Here is a 14775-nt window from a genome sequence, read left to right as displayed (position 1 = left end):
CGTCTCACCTTGGTTCGAATCCTGACGCAGCTATAACCCGTCATCCTGGTGTTTCAATGTGTCGTCCCTCGGATGGACGTCAGGCAGGGCCCTCCTCGCTGATGCTGATGTGAGTTGTACTTTAAAGGTGGTGAACGGAAAACCCGAACAGCCACCGTGTCCTGTGTGAAGAGGAGGCGAGCTGTCGCCGGCATCATGACGAAAATTACAAATTCCTGCTCTAACCAGCAGAGGGCACTGCATCAGCGGCACAGCTCCGTCCTCGGCCAATGATGCTACCCCGCAGTCTTGTGCTGCATGCGACTGAAGACTAACATCAGACGAGCCTGGATCACCCAAAGGATTTCATTTTTCCACGTCCATGTGTGTTATGGACACCGAACTGATGATTGACCCCCCCCCCCATGTTGACCATCGAGCCGTCAGGATATTTGAATTTCGCCACACAACACGTGATGAAATCGCACAGCCAATCACAGACTACTTCCGGTATCTTCCCCGCCCAACCGAAACGGGTCTCCGGGTTACATCGTTCGCGTCGTCGTCGTCGTCGTTGTCGTTGTCGAGGAACGATTGCTCGATAAACTGGACGGTGATGAGAGGAGGACGAAGAAGAACTGACAAGAATGTCCCATCTCCTGAAAGTCGAGGTTGGATTCGTGCTTTACCAAGTACGTCGTTATCTTTCCGTGCACCACGTACATTTTAATTATTTAGATATAATCCGATATGGAATAGGCAAAGCCCAGAAGCGAAAGTAGAATTCTTCTTACATTCGCTTCTGACTACCAATTCCATACGAGTTTGAAACTGGGGCTGTACCTGTTATCATATGGCCCTCTTATATGTGGTGATAAACAAATGTGTTATCCTGTCATTCGGGTTTTTATATTGGAACAATTGATTATTTGGGCTGTTTCACAGTCATGGTCATGTCTGGTATCTTGTACCCTTGCATGCTAAATAGCTAAATGAGAGGCTGTAGCATCTGTCATTAGGGCCAGTAGTTGGTACTAGTGATGGCACAACTTGGACCACTTTTTATTTGACAAAAAAAAAAAAATGTCAATTTTTGGCAGAATGGCATAAAAATTGCCATTTTTTTTTGACAAATACCTGCCTCATTTTCTCCACCAGGTACACTGACTGCATTCACAGTGTATAAACTAGAGGGGGAGCACTCTGGAGAGTGCAAAACCTCCGCCGCCAATACTGCTGGGTCACTCAAGTGAACCTTATACTGTATCTTATTCATTAAATATGGTCAACAGTGGTAGTTATAGTTCTTTTCTCCATTTTTTTTTTTGGGGGGGGGGGGGTTGGAAATCACTTAAAACATGTAGAAATGCAAAAAAAAAAAGAAATCGAAATTTTGTTGAAAAAAAAAGTTGCAAAAATTTTTTTCTCTAACTTTTTGGGGGGGTTGGAAATCACTTAAAACATGTATAAATGCAAAAAAAAAATTTTCTCTAAATTTTTGGGGGGGTTGGAAATCACTTAAAACATGTAGAAATGCAAAAAAAAAAATTTTTTCTTTAACTTTTTTGGGGGGGGGGTTGGAAATCACTTTAAACATGTAGAAATGCAAAAAAAAAAATTTTTTTTCTCTAAATTATTTTTGGGGGGGTGTTGGAAATAACTTCAAACATGTAGAAATGCAAAAAAAAAATTTTTTCTCTAAATTTTTTTTGGGGGGGGTGTTGGAAATAACTTCAAACATGTAGAATGCAAAAAAAATTTCTCTAACAATTTTTTTTTGGGGGGGGGAGGGACCAAATCCAAAATCTAATGGCATGATTCTTGAACCATACCTAACCCCCCCCCCCACCAAGTTTCGTCAAAATCCGTCGAGGAGTTTTTCCGTAATACCGTTCACAAACAAACAAACAAACAAACAGAAAGGGGGTGAAAACAGTAACCTCCGATCTTCGATGGCGTAGGTTAACAAATACAAGCAGAAATTGGGACTTTTATTTGTTGTTGCATCAATTTAATACCTCTTCTGTACTTTGTCCACAACATATTATTCATTTCAGACTATGAATATTTATTTCACCCCCAATAAATATGTCCCACCGTTCGTCCATCAAAAATATGTCCTCTCCGGAAATGCATATTGTGGAAGAATTTTTTTTTAATATAAATAAAGGGTCTTTTTAAAAGTTTATTGTATGTTTTACCAAGTGTGTATATACCTGCACTGATATTATGCTACAAAGTATGAGTGTGAAGGCCCTGTCACACCTTGACGATTTAGCCAACGTATGCCGACGTATGAAAAATTTGTCTAAAACGCTGGTACACGTCGAATACGTTATGGGTAAGTTTTGTATACGTTAAGAGCACGCTGGCATACGTCGTAGTACGCTGGCATACGTCATTGTACGCCGAGTTGTGAGACAAATTTTTCGACGTATGCCAGCATATGACTCACACGTTCCGCATAACGCTGGCCAGAAGTTGTCGCCACGTTACGCGATCGTTGACACACGTCAACACACGTTACTTGTAAGTTACTCATAAGTCAAAACACGTCGAGGTAATGTTTAGCGTACCCAAAACTTATTTTAGTGGGGCAACTTAGCATAACAATTGTGCATTTTGTGAGGAAAGCACCAAATTTGGCACACTCGTAGCCTGTCATATTATAAACAGATTTGGATATTGGGCCATCTCAAAATTTTTGATGCCAGTGGAAAATGGCTGCCACAGCCATCAGCGGCTGAATTTGAGATGGCCCAATATCCAAATCTGTTCATAATATTGTTACGGCTGTGGAAATTCGCAATACACCATAAAGGATCCTTCGATCAGTTTTGACGATAAGTAATTGTGCAGTTAGATTTCCCCACCGTTGTTTAAAGGAAATTTCCGTGTTCACTGGGCTGCGATCCTTTGAGTTAGCCATTTTTCTTTTCTCTGTCATTATTTTGGACCAATAATCCCCCAACAACTCAAACACCACCACCTTCACCTCTTTACCTACACAACCCCATCCCGCAAACATCGCTTCACCGCCATTCTCAAACGACGCCCGCCAACAACTCAAACACCACCACCTTCGCCTCTTTACCTCCACAACTCCATCCCGCAAACATCGCTTCACCGCCATTCTCAAACGACACCCGCCAACAACTCAAACACCACCACCTTCGCCTCTTTACCTCCACAGCTCCACCCCGCAAACATCGCTTCACCGCCATTCTCAAACGACGCCCGCCAACAACCAAACTCCCACCACCTCCGCCTTTCTACCACACACCGGGCCATGGGTTCTGAATACGTTCCTTTCGCCTCAAGAATCGGATCAGGAATGCTTCACGCCCCCTTTTCATCCATCCAATGACAGCATCGGGTGGAATAGCCCTGCCTCCGAACCCGCTGTGATCCAGAAATTTACATAGACGCTCCTCCCCCGGGCTATATAAGCGCGAGCTCGCGGAAGAAGAAAGTTGCGCAGTACGTCGGCAGAGAACCAAGTGGGAGCAGTGGAGTGGCAGCGGCGCAGTACGTTGGCAGAGAACCAAGTGGGAGCAGTGGAGTGGCAGCGGCGGAGTGTCGGCAGAAGAAGTCAAGTCTGCAGTGTCGGCGAGGCAGTCGAGTCGGGAGACGGAGCTCGAAGCCAACGGGAAAGGCAGACGGGGAGCGCCGGAGAGAGCTCGCCGACCACGCCAGGGGCACGAAACCATGCGCAGTTACGCTGACATTGCGGCTTGCCCGCCATCGCGCCACGAGGGCGTGGGTAAGGACCCTTCGGTCTCGTGGACCTGGCCGCTCATCCAGGTTCCACACGCATTCGGCCCACAGGCCCAGTCTGACTCCCTTGCCTTTGAGGGGGTCTTTCCTTTGCTTTTGTGTGAATGCGTGTTGTGGCGCCATGTCTTGTAAAGTAGAAACTGTATAAGTGCATGTAAATAAACATTGCTTTATTCGGTTGTAGTTCTTGCTTGCTTGCTTGTAAATTGCATTCTTACTGTATGGCTGTGAATACTTGCTTGCCTTGTCTGAGTGTGGAATAAATGTACTTGTCGAACTGTTCCCCGTTTTGTTGCGTCCTTTCCTTTGTTTGAAAGTTCCATCTTGCATCACGGAAGGAATTGGTAGGAGGGGTGTAAGCACCCGGTAAATAATAACGTCCGTCAGGGCCAGCGATAACACCGCTCGGTTATCACTGAAGCATGGAACGGACCGCTAAAGCGGTTCATGTCCTAGGCCGGCCAGCGGCGAGGTACGATCGCCCGGTTAACTACCCGCGCAGGTACTGAGGTAGGTCGAGTTTGGCGAACAACCCTGTCCTGCGCGGGTGGCCGATTGGCACGATTGTGGTGGGGTCGAAAGACTCACCCGTGACTAGCTCCTGGCGGTAGTTCCAAGGAGGGTCACGACTGAATTGCCCGTTCCGGTGGGTGACACGGTCGCGATTCGAGTTACGTGGCCGATCGCACGCCGGGCTGACCGGAATTCGTAACAATATGATAGGCTACTAGTGTGCCAAACTTGGTGCTTTCCTCACAAAATGCACAATTGTTATGCTATATTTAGCTAAGTTGCCCCACTATTTCTAACCTATGAGTAACGTGTTGTTTGCACGTTACGCGATCGTTGACACACGACGACACACGTTACTTGTAAGTTACACACAAGTCGAAACACTCGAGGTAATGTTTAGCGTCAGTGTTCCAGACTCCCTGTTTGTTTTTGTTGTTTTTTTCTTTTCTTTTCTTCGGTATGACGGTGATGTTGACACTTCGATTTCTAGTGTGGTTATAATATAATATAATTAATAGGCTGCGGCTCGACGATTTAAATTAAACCCGCACTAGACATCGCAGTGTCAACATCACCGTCATAACGAAGGAAATTTTTTTTTAAAACCAGGGAGTCTGAAACACTGACGCTAACCATTACCTTGACGTGTTTCGACTTATGGGTAACTTACAAGTAACGTGTGTCAACGATCGCGTAACGTGCCTACAACTTATAGCCAGCGTATGCGGAACGTGTGAGTCATACGCCAAGTACGTCGAAAAATTTTCAACTTGCTGAAAATTTGTCGACGTACTCGGCATACTACGACGTATGCCAGCGTGCTTCAGCGTGCTCTTAACGTATACAAAACTTACCCATAACGTATTCGACGTGTGCCAGCATATTCGGCAAATTTTTCATACGTTGGCAAACGCTGGCTAAAACGTCAAGGTGTGACAGCGGCTTGACACTTCGATGTCTCGTGCCATTCATTCATTCAGAAAGCTCCAAAAATTTGGATTTCAGTATTGTTATTAACAATGTTGAATTTGGAGAAATAAAAATATAAAAATATTGAGTTTGAATTTTTAGTGGTTGTGAGACAAACTTGGTACCCTCATTGTGAAACAGCCCATATTTCAAATGGTATTAAATCTAAATCTCTCTTCCACTCCATGTTAGGTTTAGTTTAGCTAGACCAGTGATGTATCCTGTGGTTTGGGATACAGTCAGGTGAAGTTAATGTATTACGTGTTTATCATACGGTGACTACAGTCAATGTTCGGTCCAGTGGAGTCAGACCAGTTATGTATATATCCAGTAGTTCACACTGATACATGGTCAGGTGATCAAGTTGATTGTATTATATTATTAAACCCGCACTAGACATCGCAGTGTCAACATCACCGTCATAACGAAGGAAATTTTTTTTTAAAACCAGGGAGTCTGAAACACTGACGCTAACCATTACCTTGACGTGTTTCGACTTATGGGTAACTTACAAGTAACGTGTGTCAACGATCGCGTAACGTGCCTACAACTTATAGCCAGCGTATGCGGAACGTGTGAGTCATACGCCAAGTACGTCGAAAAATTTTCAACTTGCTGAAAATTTGTCGACGTACTCGGCATACTACGACGTATGCCAGCGTGCTTCAGCGTGCTCTTAACGTATACAAAACTTACCCATAACGTATTCGACGTGTGCCAGCATATTCGGCAAATTTTTCATACGTTGGCAAACGCTGGCTAAAACGTCAAGGTGTGACAGCGGCTTGACACTTCGATGTCTCGTGCCATTATAATTTAAATCGTCAAGCCGCAGCCTATTAATAGCCTACGCCACGTGATCGTCGGCGATACGCTGCCGCGCGCTATGCATAAGTTAGACTATCGTTGGGCATACGTTGTGAACGCCGACAACATGCTCAGCATTCGTTGATATAAGTTATCTATGTTATCGAAACGTTCTGTGTACGTTACTAATACGTTATGCATACATCCAACTCGTTATGAATACGTCCAAAATTGGAAAAAAAAAACATCAATAGTTCAGCGTACGCCAGCGTTTTACATACATTTTGATACCTTGCCATGCGCTGGCTAAAACGTCAAGGTGTGACAGGGCCCTAACCAATAACCTTCTATTTGCATGGCCTGCACTGATTGCCTTACATGTGTCCGTCAAAAATGTGTCCTCTCCGGAAACACCTAAACTGCCACGAGTTATAAGGAAACTACTTTCTGGCTATAAATTTTGATGTTTTTTTAGGTTGACATGGTCATGAATATCCATTATCATTAAAAGGTATTTACATTTATGTAATGTATGTAGTTGTTATTTTGTGGTTATAGTTGAATTGTATTAATGACTGTTGTAGTTTAAAAAAATACTCTCCTAACATCCTTGGGGTATTATTTTTAATAAGAAATATTCATTCAGAAAGCTCCAAAAATTTGGATTTCAGTATTGTTATTAACAATGTTGAATTTGGAGAAATAAAAATATAAAAATATTGAGTTTGAATTTTTAGTGGTTGTGAGACAAACTTGGTACCCTCATTGTGAAACAGCCCATATTTCAAATGGTATTAAATCTAAATCTCTCTTCCACTCCATGTTAGGTTTAGTTTAGCTAGACCAGTGATGTATCCTGTGGTTTGGGATACAGTCAGGTGAAGTTAATGTATTACGTGTTTATCATACGGTGACTACAGTCAATGTTCGGTCCAGTGGAGTCAGACCAGTTATGTATATATCCAGTAGTTCACACTGATACATGGTCAGGTGATCAAGTTGATTGTATTATATTTATATGTCTGTCGTTCCATCCATGTTGGACCACTGATGTATCCTGCAGTTCAGGATACATTGTCAGCAGATCAGGTAGATTAAACCAGGGATGTATCCAATAGTTCACGATCCATGGTTGGATGATCAAGTAGATCATGTATTACATATATATATTTAGCCTCCTGAGTCCACATTAATTGGGTTCTGTATAGCTGTACTAGTGATGTATCGTGTAGTTCATCATACATGGTCGGGTGATAAGGTAGATTGTATGACCATGATTACATCTGTCCTCTAGTCCATGTTATATGTAGGTTTAGTGGAGTTATACCACAGTTGAGTGTCCATCCAAAGTTTGGATTATGTATAAATCCATTAGATGCATTCTTGTAAATTGATCTATCTTAAGCTCAGTGCATCTAGACCATAATGTTTCAAACAGAGCATTTGAATAAATTGTTAGTTCAAATCAGGTGAAATGTTATACATCAAGTTTCATGCAGGTAAACCGGTTGAACCAATATTATTTCATGGAGTTGATACACAATGTACACGTACATCATGGGTTGATCAGATGCGTTGTTCAAATCCAAAATTTTCAATCATTCCATCCAGGTGGGTCACCGCTCTTGTTGAACTAAAGGTTTGACTGGAATGTCCACATCAGGGATGACTGCATGCTGCATATAATGTATATGATATCCACTCTAAGTTGGTGTTAAACTTAGCAAGAAATGTTGCATCGAGGTACTACATAGCTCTGTTCTACCATGATTCATAGAAATTTGTCTGAATGGTAATTATCATGAATGTTGATCAGATTCGATTTTTTTGTACTTTGGATCAGTACGGTACTGTGCTAATTATAAATCAGACTTCTTTTTTTTTTTTTTTTTTTTTTTTTTTGTATACCTTGGTCGAGGCTCGTATGAGAGCTAACACACAACTCACAGCAAGGAGGCATGAGACAAGAGGGGCGGGAGTGGAAGGGACAAAACATTGGGGAACAGACACAGGTGAACTGTGGAAGGGGGAGGGATGGGGATGGGACGGGGAACATGGCGAGGGGAAGATGGACATTAAAGGGACTTTCAGGAAGGAAAGCAGGAGAATTGAAGGAAGTGGGCTTGGGTGGATTATCGGGGGTAGAAAAGATCGAGGATTTGGATGGGGGAAGATAAGAGGTGGTGGTGAACAGCTGTTTTGAAAGCCTGGAGGGAAGAATGGGAAAGAATAGAGTGAGGAAGTTTATTCCAAAGGCGGGAAAAAAGAGGAATGAAAGAGTGAAGATGAGCAGTGATTCGTGATTTTGGTAGTTTTACCAGAAGGGGGTTGTTGGCGGACCTTGAGCGCCCTGTGGAAATGTGGTTGGGACAAATCACAGAGAGAGCAGGGGGGCAAGGCTGGAGAGGAGTCGGTAGAAGACAGAAAGACCACCGACCAACCTGCGGTGATTGAGTGAGAGGCCCAAAGACTCAGCTTCATTGCGGGAGATGCCAATGATCTTAAAAGCCCTGGTTTCGACAGCGTGAAGTCGAGAAAGGTGGGAGGCAGGAGCACCAGCCCAGAGGGGAGAGCAGTACTCCATCAGGCTACGGACAAAAGCTTTGTAAGTGGTCAGGAGCTCAAGAGGGCCGAGGAAGGACTTTGCACGACGGAGGATTCCCAGTCGGCGACTGGCTTTTGAGGCAAGGTTGGAAATGTGACTTTCCCAGGAAAGGTCATGGCAGATAGTGAGACCCAGAAGCTTGAAAGAAAAGACTTCTTCCAGAGGATTGTTGAGAAAGTGGATGGGGGGTTTTGTAAACGGTCCTTTCGAAGAGACATAGTGAGAGTGTGAGATTTGTCTGGATTGAAAGACATGTTCCACGTGTTGGACCAGTTTGTGATTTTATCCAGATCTGCAGTGAGCGAAGAAGCTGCTGCTTGCCGGTCTGAGGGATGACAGATGGTACGGCAGAGGGTGGAGTCATCGGCAAAGAGAAATAGAGGATTTTCCAGAGAGTCCGAGAGATCATTGATGAAAACCAGAAAAAGAACAGGGCCCAGAACGCTACCTTGAGGAACTCCAGCCTGCACAGGAAGAGGGGATGAAAGAACTCCATTTAGGGCCACACGTTGACTGCGACAGGAGAGGAAGTCTGCGAGCCATGAGTGGAGATGGCCTTGAATACCATGGGAAGAGAGTTTGGTGAGTAGGGCAGGGTGCCAGACTGTGTCAAAAGCACGTGATATGTCCAGGGATACAGCTCGGATTTCCTGTCTGGCATTGAGGACCTCCATCCATTGATGGGAGAGCAGTAGCAGCATATCTAGGGTAGAGTGACCTGGTCTGAAACCAAATTGATGATTGGAAATCAAGGAAATCAAGGATTGGAAATCAAGATGATTGTTCTCTGCAGTCATGTTAGCACGGTTATAGAAATGCACAAATAATTAATTTGATCTATAGTATACCCAATCACACCTTTATGACGAAAAAATTAACAACAAAATAGAGAGGAAATACTCTTGCAGTTTTAAGTCTACCTAATTATATATATATATATATATATATATATATATATATATATATATATATATATATATATATATATATATATATCTTCAGAAAAAATATGATAGAGCGGAGGTTATCCTTGATTTATGTATCAACAAACTACAGACTAGAGTTATACCCCTTGAATGATCAAGTTGCCTGAAAATGATTTCAGTGAAATCCGACAGCGACTGGCGATTAAAAAAAAATTTTTGAAGCGGAAATACTGATTTAAAATCAGTACTGTTGTTTTTAACACAAGAGAATATTTGGTTTCAGGTGTATTTTTTTTTTTATCGCCGATAGCGGATAGGCCTTATAGTGGCGAAACAATGTTTCAAGTGAGACCGAGATATGTTTTATCTGTTTTATACACGCAAAACAGTTATTAGACGATCAAAACGTAAATATATATCAAATTAAACAGTCTTTTTGCTATGATTTTTCAGACATTTGTGCATACAACTTGTTCACAACTGTATACTTGCCAACTATACCGTGGTACATGTAAATGCCGTACAGCTGATGATTTTGACAGATCTGAGGTCAGTCAGGTGCATAGCAGACGATGCTGCAATTTCCGGTCACTTCGGCCTGGATTCGGGATCAGCGATCAAATAATGTAAATCACGATTAAAAAATATTTTTTGATGATGCGGGAGATATCTTTATTAAAATCGGTGGAGGAAATATACACCATGTCTGATATTTGGGTCTTTCATGTCTCCGACGATGCCTTTATCTCCTGGGACGCATCATTCCCCATGACAAAAACCGGAAGCAAAAGGGTCATAGCCGACGACACGGATTCCAAATTGCCAGGGTATTGTGTTGTTGTTGTTGTTGTTGTTTCCTATTCTCTCATGTGCACGCGTTGAGTATGAAGCTCACTACGTTCGCTATAAACAGGTGAAAACAAAAGGGAATTATTACCTGTGCTTGAGGGGGGGGGGGTGATAGTCATCTTGTGGTCCATTGGTCGATGGCTGACGTCACGAGTGTGAATGTCGATTGGTCGATGGCTGACGTCACGAGTGTGAATGACGTCAATGTGAAACGAAATGGAAGGGGAGGCGAACTTCATTGCGTCAAAAATTATGTCGATGGCAAAGAGTTCAATCGGCGAGATGATCGAGAATCTCGATGAGTGCACTGTAGAATGACGTCATGAGCCGAAATGACGTAGATGGGACACTGGCTCTTCACTGACGCGTCGATGAAACGTCTTGAGATGGTCACCCCAAACCTGTGAGTTGATGAGTCCAGATACTTGGTTTTATCCGAAGGGTTGACCGTCGTGTAGTGACGTCATGTCGTTATTTCAATGGTTGATTGTGGGTTTTTTTAATAAACACGTCGACTGTGACGTCACTACGTACACAAAGGTACAAATCCAAACATACCGAGTGATGACCACAATCCTTCACAAAAGCTTATTTTCAATTCCCCTGCTGTTTGAAAACTTGGGGGAAGGGGTCTGTCCGTGCGTGCGTCCGTCCATCCGTGCGTCCGTCACAAGGAACTTCGGAGGTCATTAAACACATCGATTCTGCGCAATGGTTGCCATTCTGTGGTTTTGTTTTGTTTTTTTCTCTCCATGCTCTATCCGTTTACCTGCTGAACTTCAAACAAGAAGCAGCAGGTACCAGTTTTTAAAATATTTGATATAACTCAGCCAGGATTCGAACCAGCAACCTCCCAGATTCGGAGCGGACGCTCTAACCATTCCCCTTAACTAAGTCTGGTTCAAACTCCTTGTTATTATCCCGCCCCCCGGAGGGAGGGAGCGGGATATTGTAATCGTCCGGTTTGTTACTTGGCGAAATCTTCGATTTTTGTCAAGTATGTTGGTCTGTTCCGTTTGTTGGTTTGTTTGTTTGTTTGTCCAGTCGTCTACAGCCCAAACGGCTGGACCAGTCGTTCTTAAATTTTTACACCTGATAGGCAATCCACCTGAGACGGTCCCCGTCGAAACCCCGTCTTAATCGGACTAAACGTCACGACGTGATGTCACACAATGTGAAAACACCTTGGACGACCCCATTAACTTTTGGGTCCAATTGGATCAAAGGTCAAGGTGAAGGTCACGAAAAGATCAAAATCGTTTTTCGCTCATAACTTCAGCAAAAATGATCTGATTTACTTCAAACTAAGCTTATAGTGAACCTTATTCTATTTGTCACTTATAATCCAACCCATTCCTATAGTGAAAAATGCATATCTGTGAAGATCAGTAGGGTCCGAAGTTTTGGGGGTCATGGTCATCAGTCAAAATTACAAATTTTCCATCAAAACTAAAACATGGTTGTGAAAATACAACTTTACGGGAAAACGGCTGGCTCAAACACTGTCAAATTGTATCCACAGGTGGGTAATTTTTTTTTTTTTTTATTTTTTTTTTTTTTTTTTGTATACCTTGGTCGAGGCTCGTATGAGAGCTAACACACAACTCACAGCAAGGAGGCATGAGACAAGAGGGGCGGGAGTGGAAGGGTAATGAACGAGGTAATGAACCTCGGACGACCCCATTAACTTTTGGGTCCAATTAGGTCAAAGGTCAAGGTCAGGTCATGAAAAGGTCAAAAATGGTTTAATTGACTTCAAACTAAGACTAAAATATTCCTTATTCTATTCCTTATAATCAACATTCAGGTTAAGGATGTATCTAATTTAAATTTGATCCCCAAAATAACTTTATGCCTTAAATGGGTGGGATTTGTTGTGCCTGGCACCACTTGTTTATTTATGTTTTTGTTTGTGATGGTGTATTGTATTCAGGTTCAACGAAACAACCGTCACAGCAATTACAGACTACCGAGACGTAAAGGTCCCACACACTCACACTTTTATCCAATTGGTCGTGTAAAGTGTACGTGTGTGTCACGTGGGTAGTGCGACGCAGTGTGTGAGTGCACGACATCCCACAACGTGTCGTGTACCATAATATGATATTGTGTGTAAGGAAAAATGGAACATGTTCCAGATTCAGAGACAGATTTAGATGTTTATAAAGTGGATGAGTGGGATGTGAGGTCATTATCCCATGCACACGAAGTGAAAAGTGGGGTGAAGCAATTGGTCCACTTCTGTTTGTCTGTCTGTCTGTCCTTGTGACGACCAATGTCAGTTTATGATCGAGGAACAACTTGATTTCAATTGATTGTTGTATTTTAAACATAAATCACAACATGAATCTGATAACGAACCTGTTGTTTAACAGTATTTTGGCTCTGAATTTGTCCTGATCGCACGTGCACAGAGAGAAGTGAAATAATATTTTTTACCCCATCTGTCTATCTGGCAGTTGGATGAAATTGAAAATCATTCCAAACAGGAAGCTTACTGTTTTTAAGGACGTCATAATGGACACAAACAACAGGCACGAACAACTAATGCAACGTGTTAAATAAGGTGGTGTAAAAGATGCTGCATCAACGGTGGTAAACTTCTGAATTTTTTTCACGATGTTCCTTAAAATCCCCATCCTCTTTCAACCGAATTATATTCTTTAACACGAGACAACGCAAATCGCCTTCTTAGCACTTTCAAAACTCTTCCGTTTAGCAGTACGTGGACAAAATATTACAGCATTTTACATCATCTCAACCAATCAAATTTTCCGCTTGTAGACCCCGCCCATGACCTTGTTGTGTGATACTTTTCCTCTTGTTATATTATTATTCCTCCACCGATGAAGTCACTGGAGGCACGAGGTTTTCAGGTTGTCCGTCCAGTCTGTCCGAACGTCCATGATTGGGTTTCGTTACCGCGATAACTTAACGATGGCTGAAGGGATCCAAGTCAAACTTGGTGAAATTATGCATAAGTAGTGCGTGCCCGTACGTGCGTGGATGTACGTGCAAAAAAAAAACTTTCAAACCGCGTGCCAGAAACAACAACCACACAGGCCGTTCCTTCGCTCTTGCGTGCCTGTACGTGCGTGGCCATACGTGCGTGGCCGTACGTGAAAAAAAAAACTTTCAAACCGCGTGCCAGAAACAACAACCACACAGGCCGTTCCTTCGCTCTCGCATGCCTGTAAGTGCGTGGCCTTACGTGCAAAAAAAAAAAACTTTCAAACCACATGCCAGAAACAACAACCACACAGGCCGTTCTTTCGCACTCGCGTGCCCGTACGTGCGTGGCTGTACGTGCAAAAAAAACAAACAAACAAAAAAAACAAACAAACCACGTGCCAGAAACAACAACCACACAGGCCGTTCTTTCGCACTCGCGTGCCCGTACGTGCGTGGCTGTACGTGCAAAAAAAAAACAAACAAAAAAAACAAACAAACCACGTGCCAGAAACAACAACCACACGGGCCGTTCCTTTGCTCTCGCGTGGCCATACATGCAAAAAAAAAAAAAAAAAAACTTTCAAACAACCACACAGGCCGTTCCTTTGCTCTCATAAACGATGACTGGATTGGAGCATTGTGTTTATCTATAAATGTGCATAAGAAATCGAGAAATTAGTAGAATACAGTAAGTCATCACTATCTGGAAGTCTGTACGTTGTAACCCGTAATGGGGAACGCGGCTGAGGATCTCTTCCCCATCGGCCATCCCTACGCAGCAACGTGTCCTGTCATTGGTTTGGTAAATAAATGGCCATAACTTGTGAACCACTTGTCCGATTAATATCAAACCTTGATAAGGCACATCCTCAGGTCCCCAGCAATATACCTGGCAAGTTTCAATTAAATCGGACCAGTGGTTGTCGGGAAACAGCGTCACAGACACAGAGATTTCTGGAATTATAGATAGATGATATAATGATGAACTGATTATATTTTGGGGTCATAAGGTCAGGGGTCATGTTCGGTAAAAATTCGGTTACCGCCCTAACTTGTGAACCAGTGATGAGATTTTGACCAAACTTGGTATAATTTTACAGGATGGTACAAAGATGAAGTGATTAGATGGTGATGTCAAAGGTCAGAGTCTGTGATAGGTTTTTGTTACCGCGATAACTTAACAATGGCTGAAGGGATCCAAGTCAAACTTGGTACAAATATGTATAACGATGTAATAATGTGGGCAGAGGAATATCTGTTGACGTTGCGACGTTGAAGAGTGCCGTTATAGTTATTATTATTATTATTATATTTATCTCAAGACTGTGCAGTGTAAGCTGTTCTATGAACTCTCTAGTTGAGTAATAGTTATATTGTCCTGTTTGTTTTTTTGTCTGT

At 42.8% G+C, this 14775-nt stretch overlaps 1 protein-coding gene across 4 annotated transcripts in view; it reads left to right on the top strand.

Moving 5' to 3' along the window:
• The first annotated feature begins 481 nt into the window (after positions 1-481).
• TCTN2 (tectonic family member 2) overlaps positions 482-14775 on the top strand; it is a 37042-nt gene continuing 22748 nt past the window's right edge. The window contains exon 1 of one of the 4 annotated variants that reach the window (XM_085859636.1): positions 482-671. In XM_085859636.1, the coding sequence (XP_085715762.1) occupies positions 627-671 (45 nt within the window). In that variant the 5' untranslated portion in view covers positions 482-626. The remainder of the gene's footprint in view (positions 672-14775) is intronic. The other 3 variants (XM_085859637.1, XM_085859634.1, XM_085859635.1) reach the window with 3 other exon arrangements.

Source organism: Eptatretus burgeri, chromosome 16, assembly GCF_056783735.1.
Source record: "Eptatretus burgeri isolate ZD-2024b chromosome 16, Ebu_testis_v1, whole genome shotgun sequence".
In the NCBI taxonomy this organism is placed as follows: domain Eukaryota; kingdom Metazoa; phylum Chordata; class Myxini; order Myxiniformes; family Myxinidae; genus Eptatretus; species Eptatretus burgeri.
Note: the sequence above shows the minus strand (reverse complement) of the source record. Positions and strands in the feature narration are given on the sequence as shown.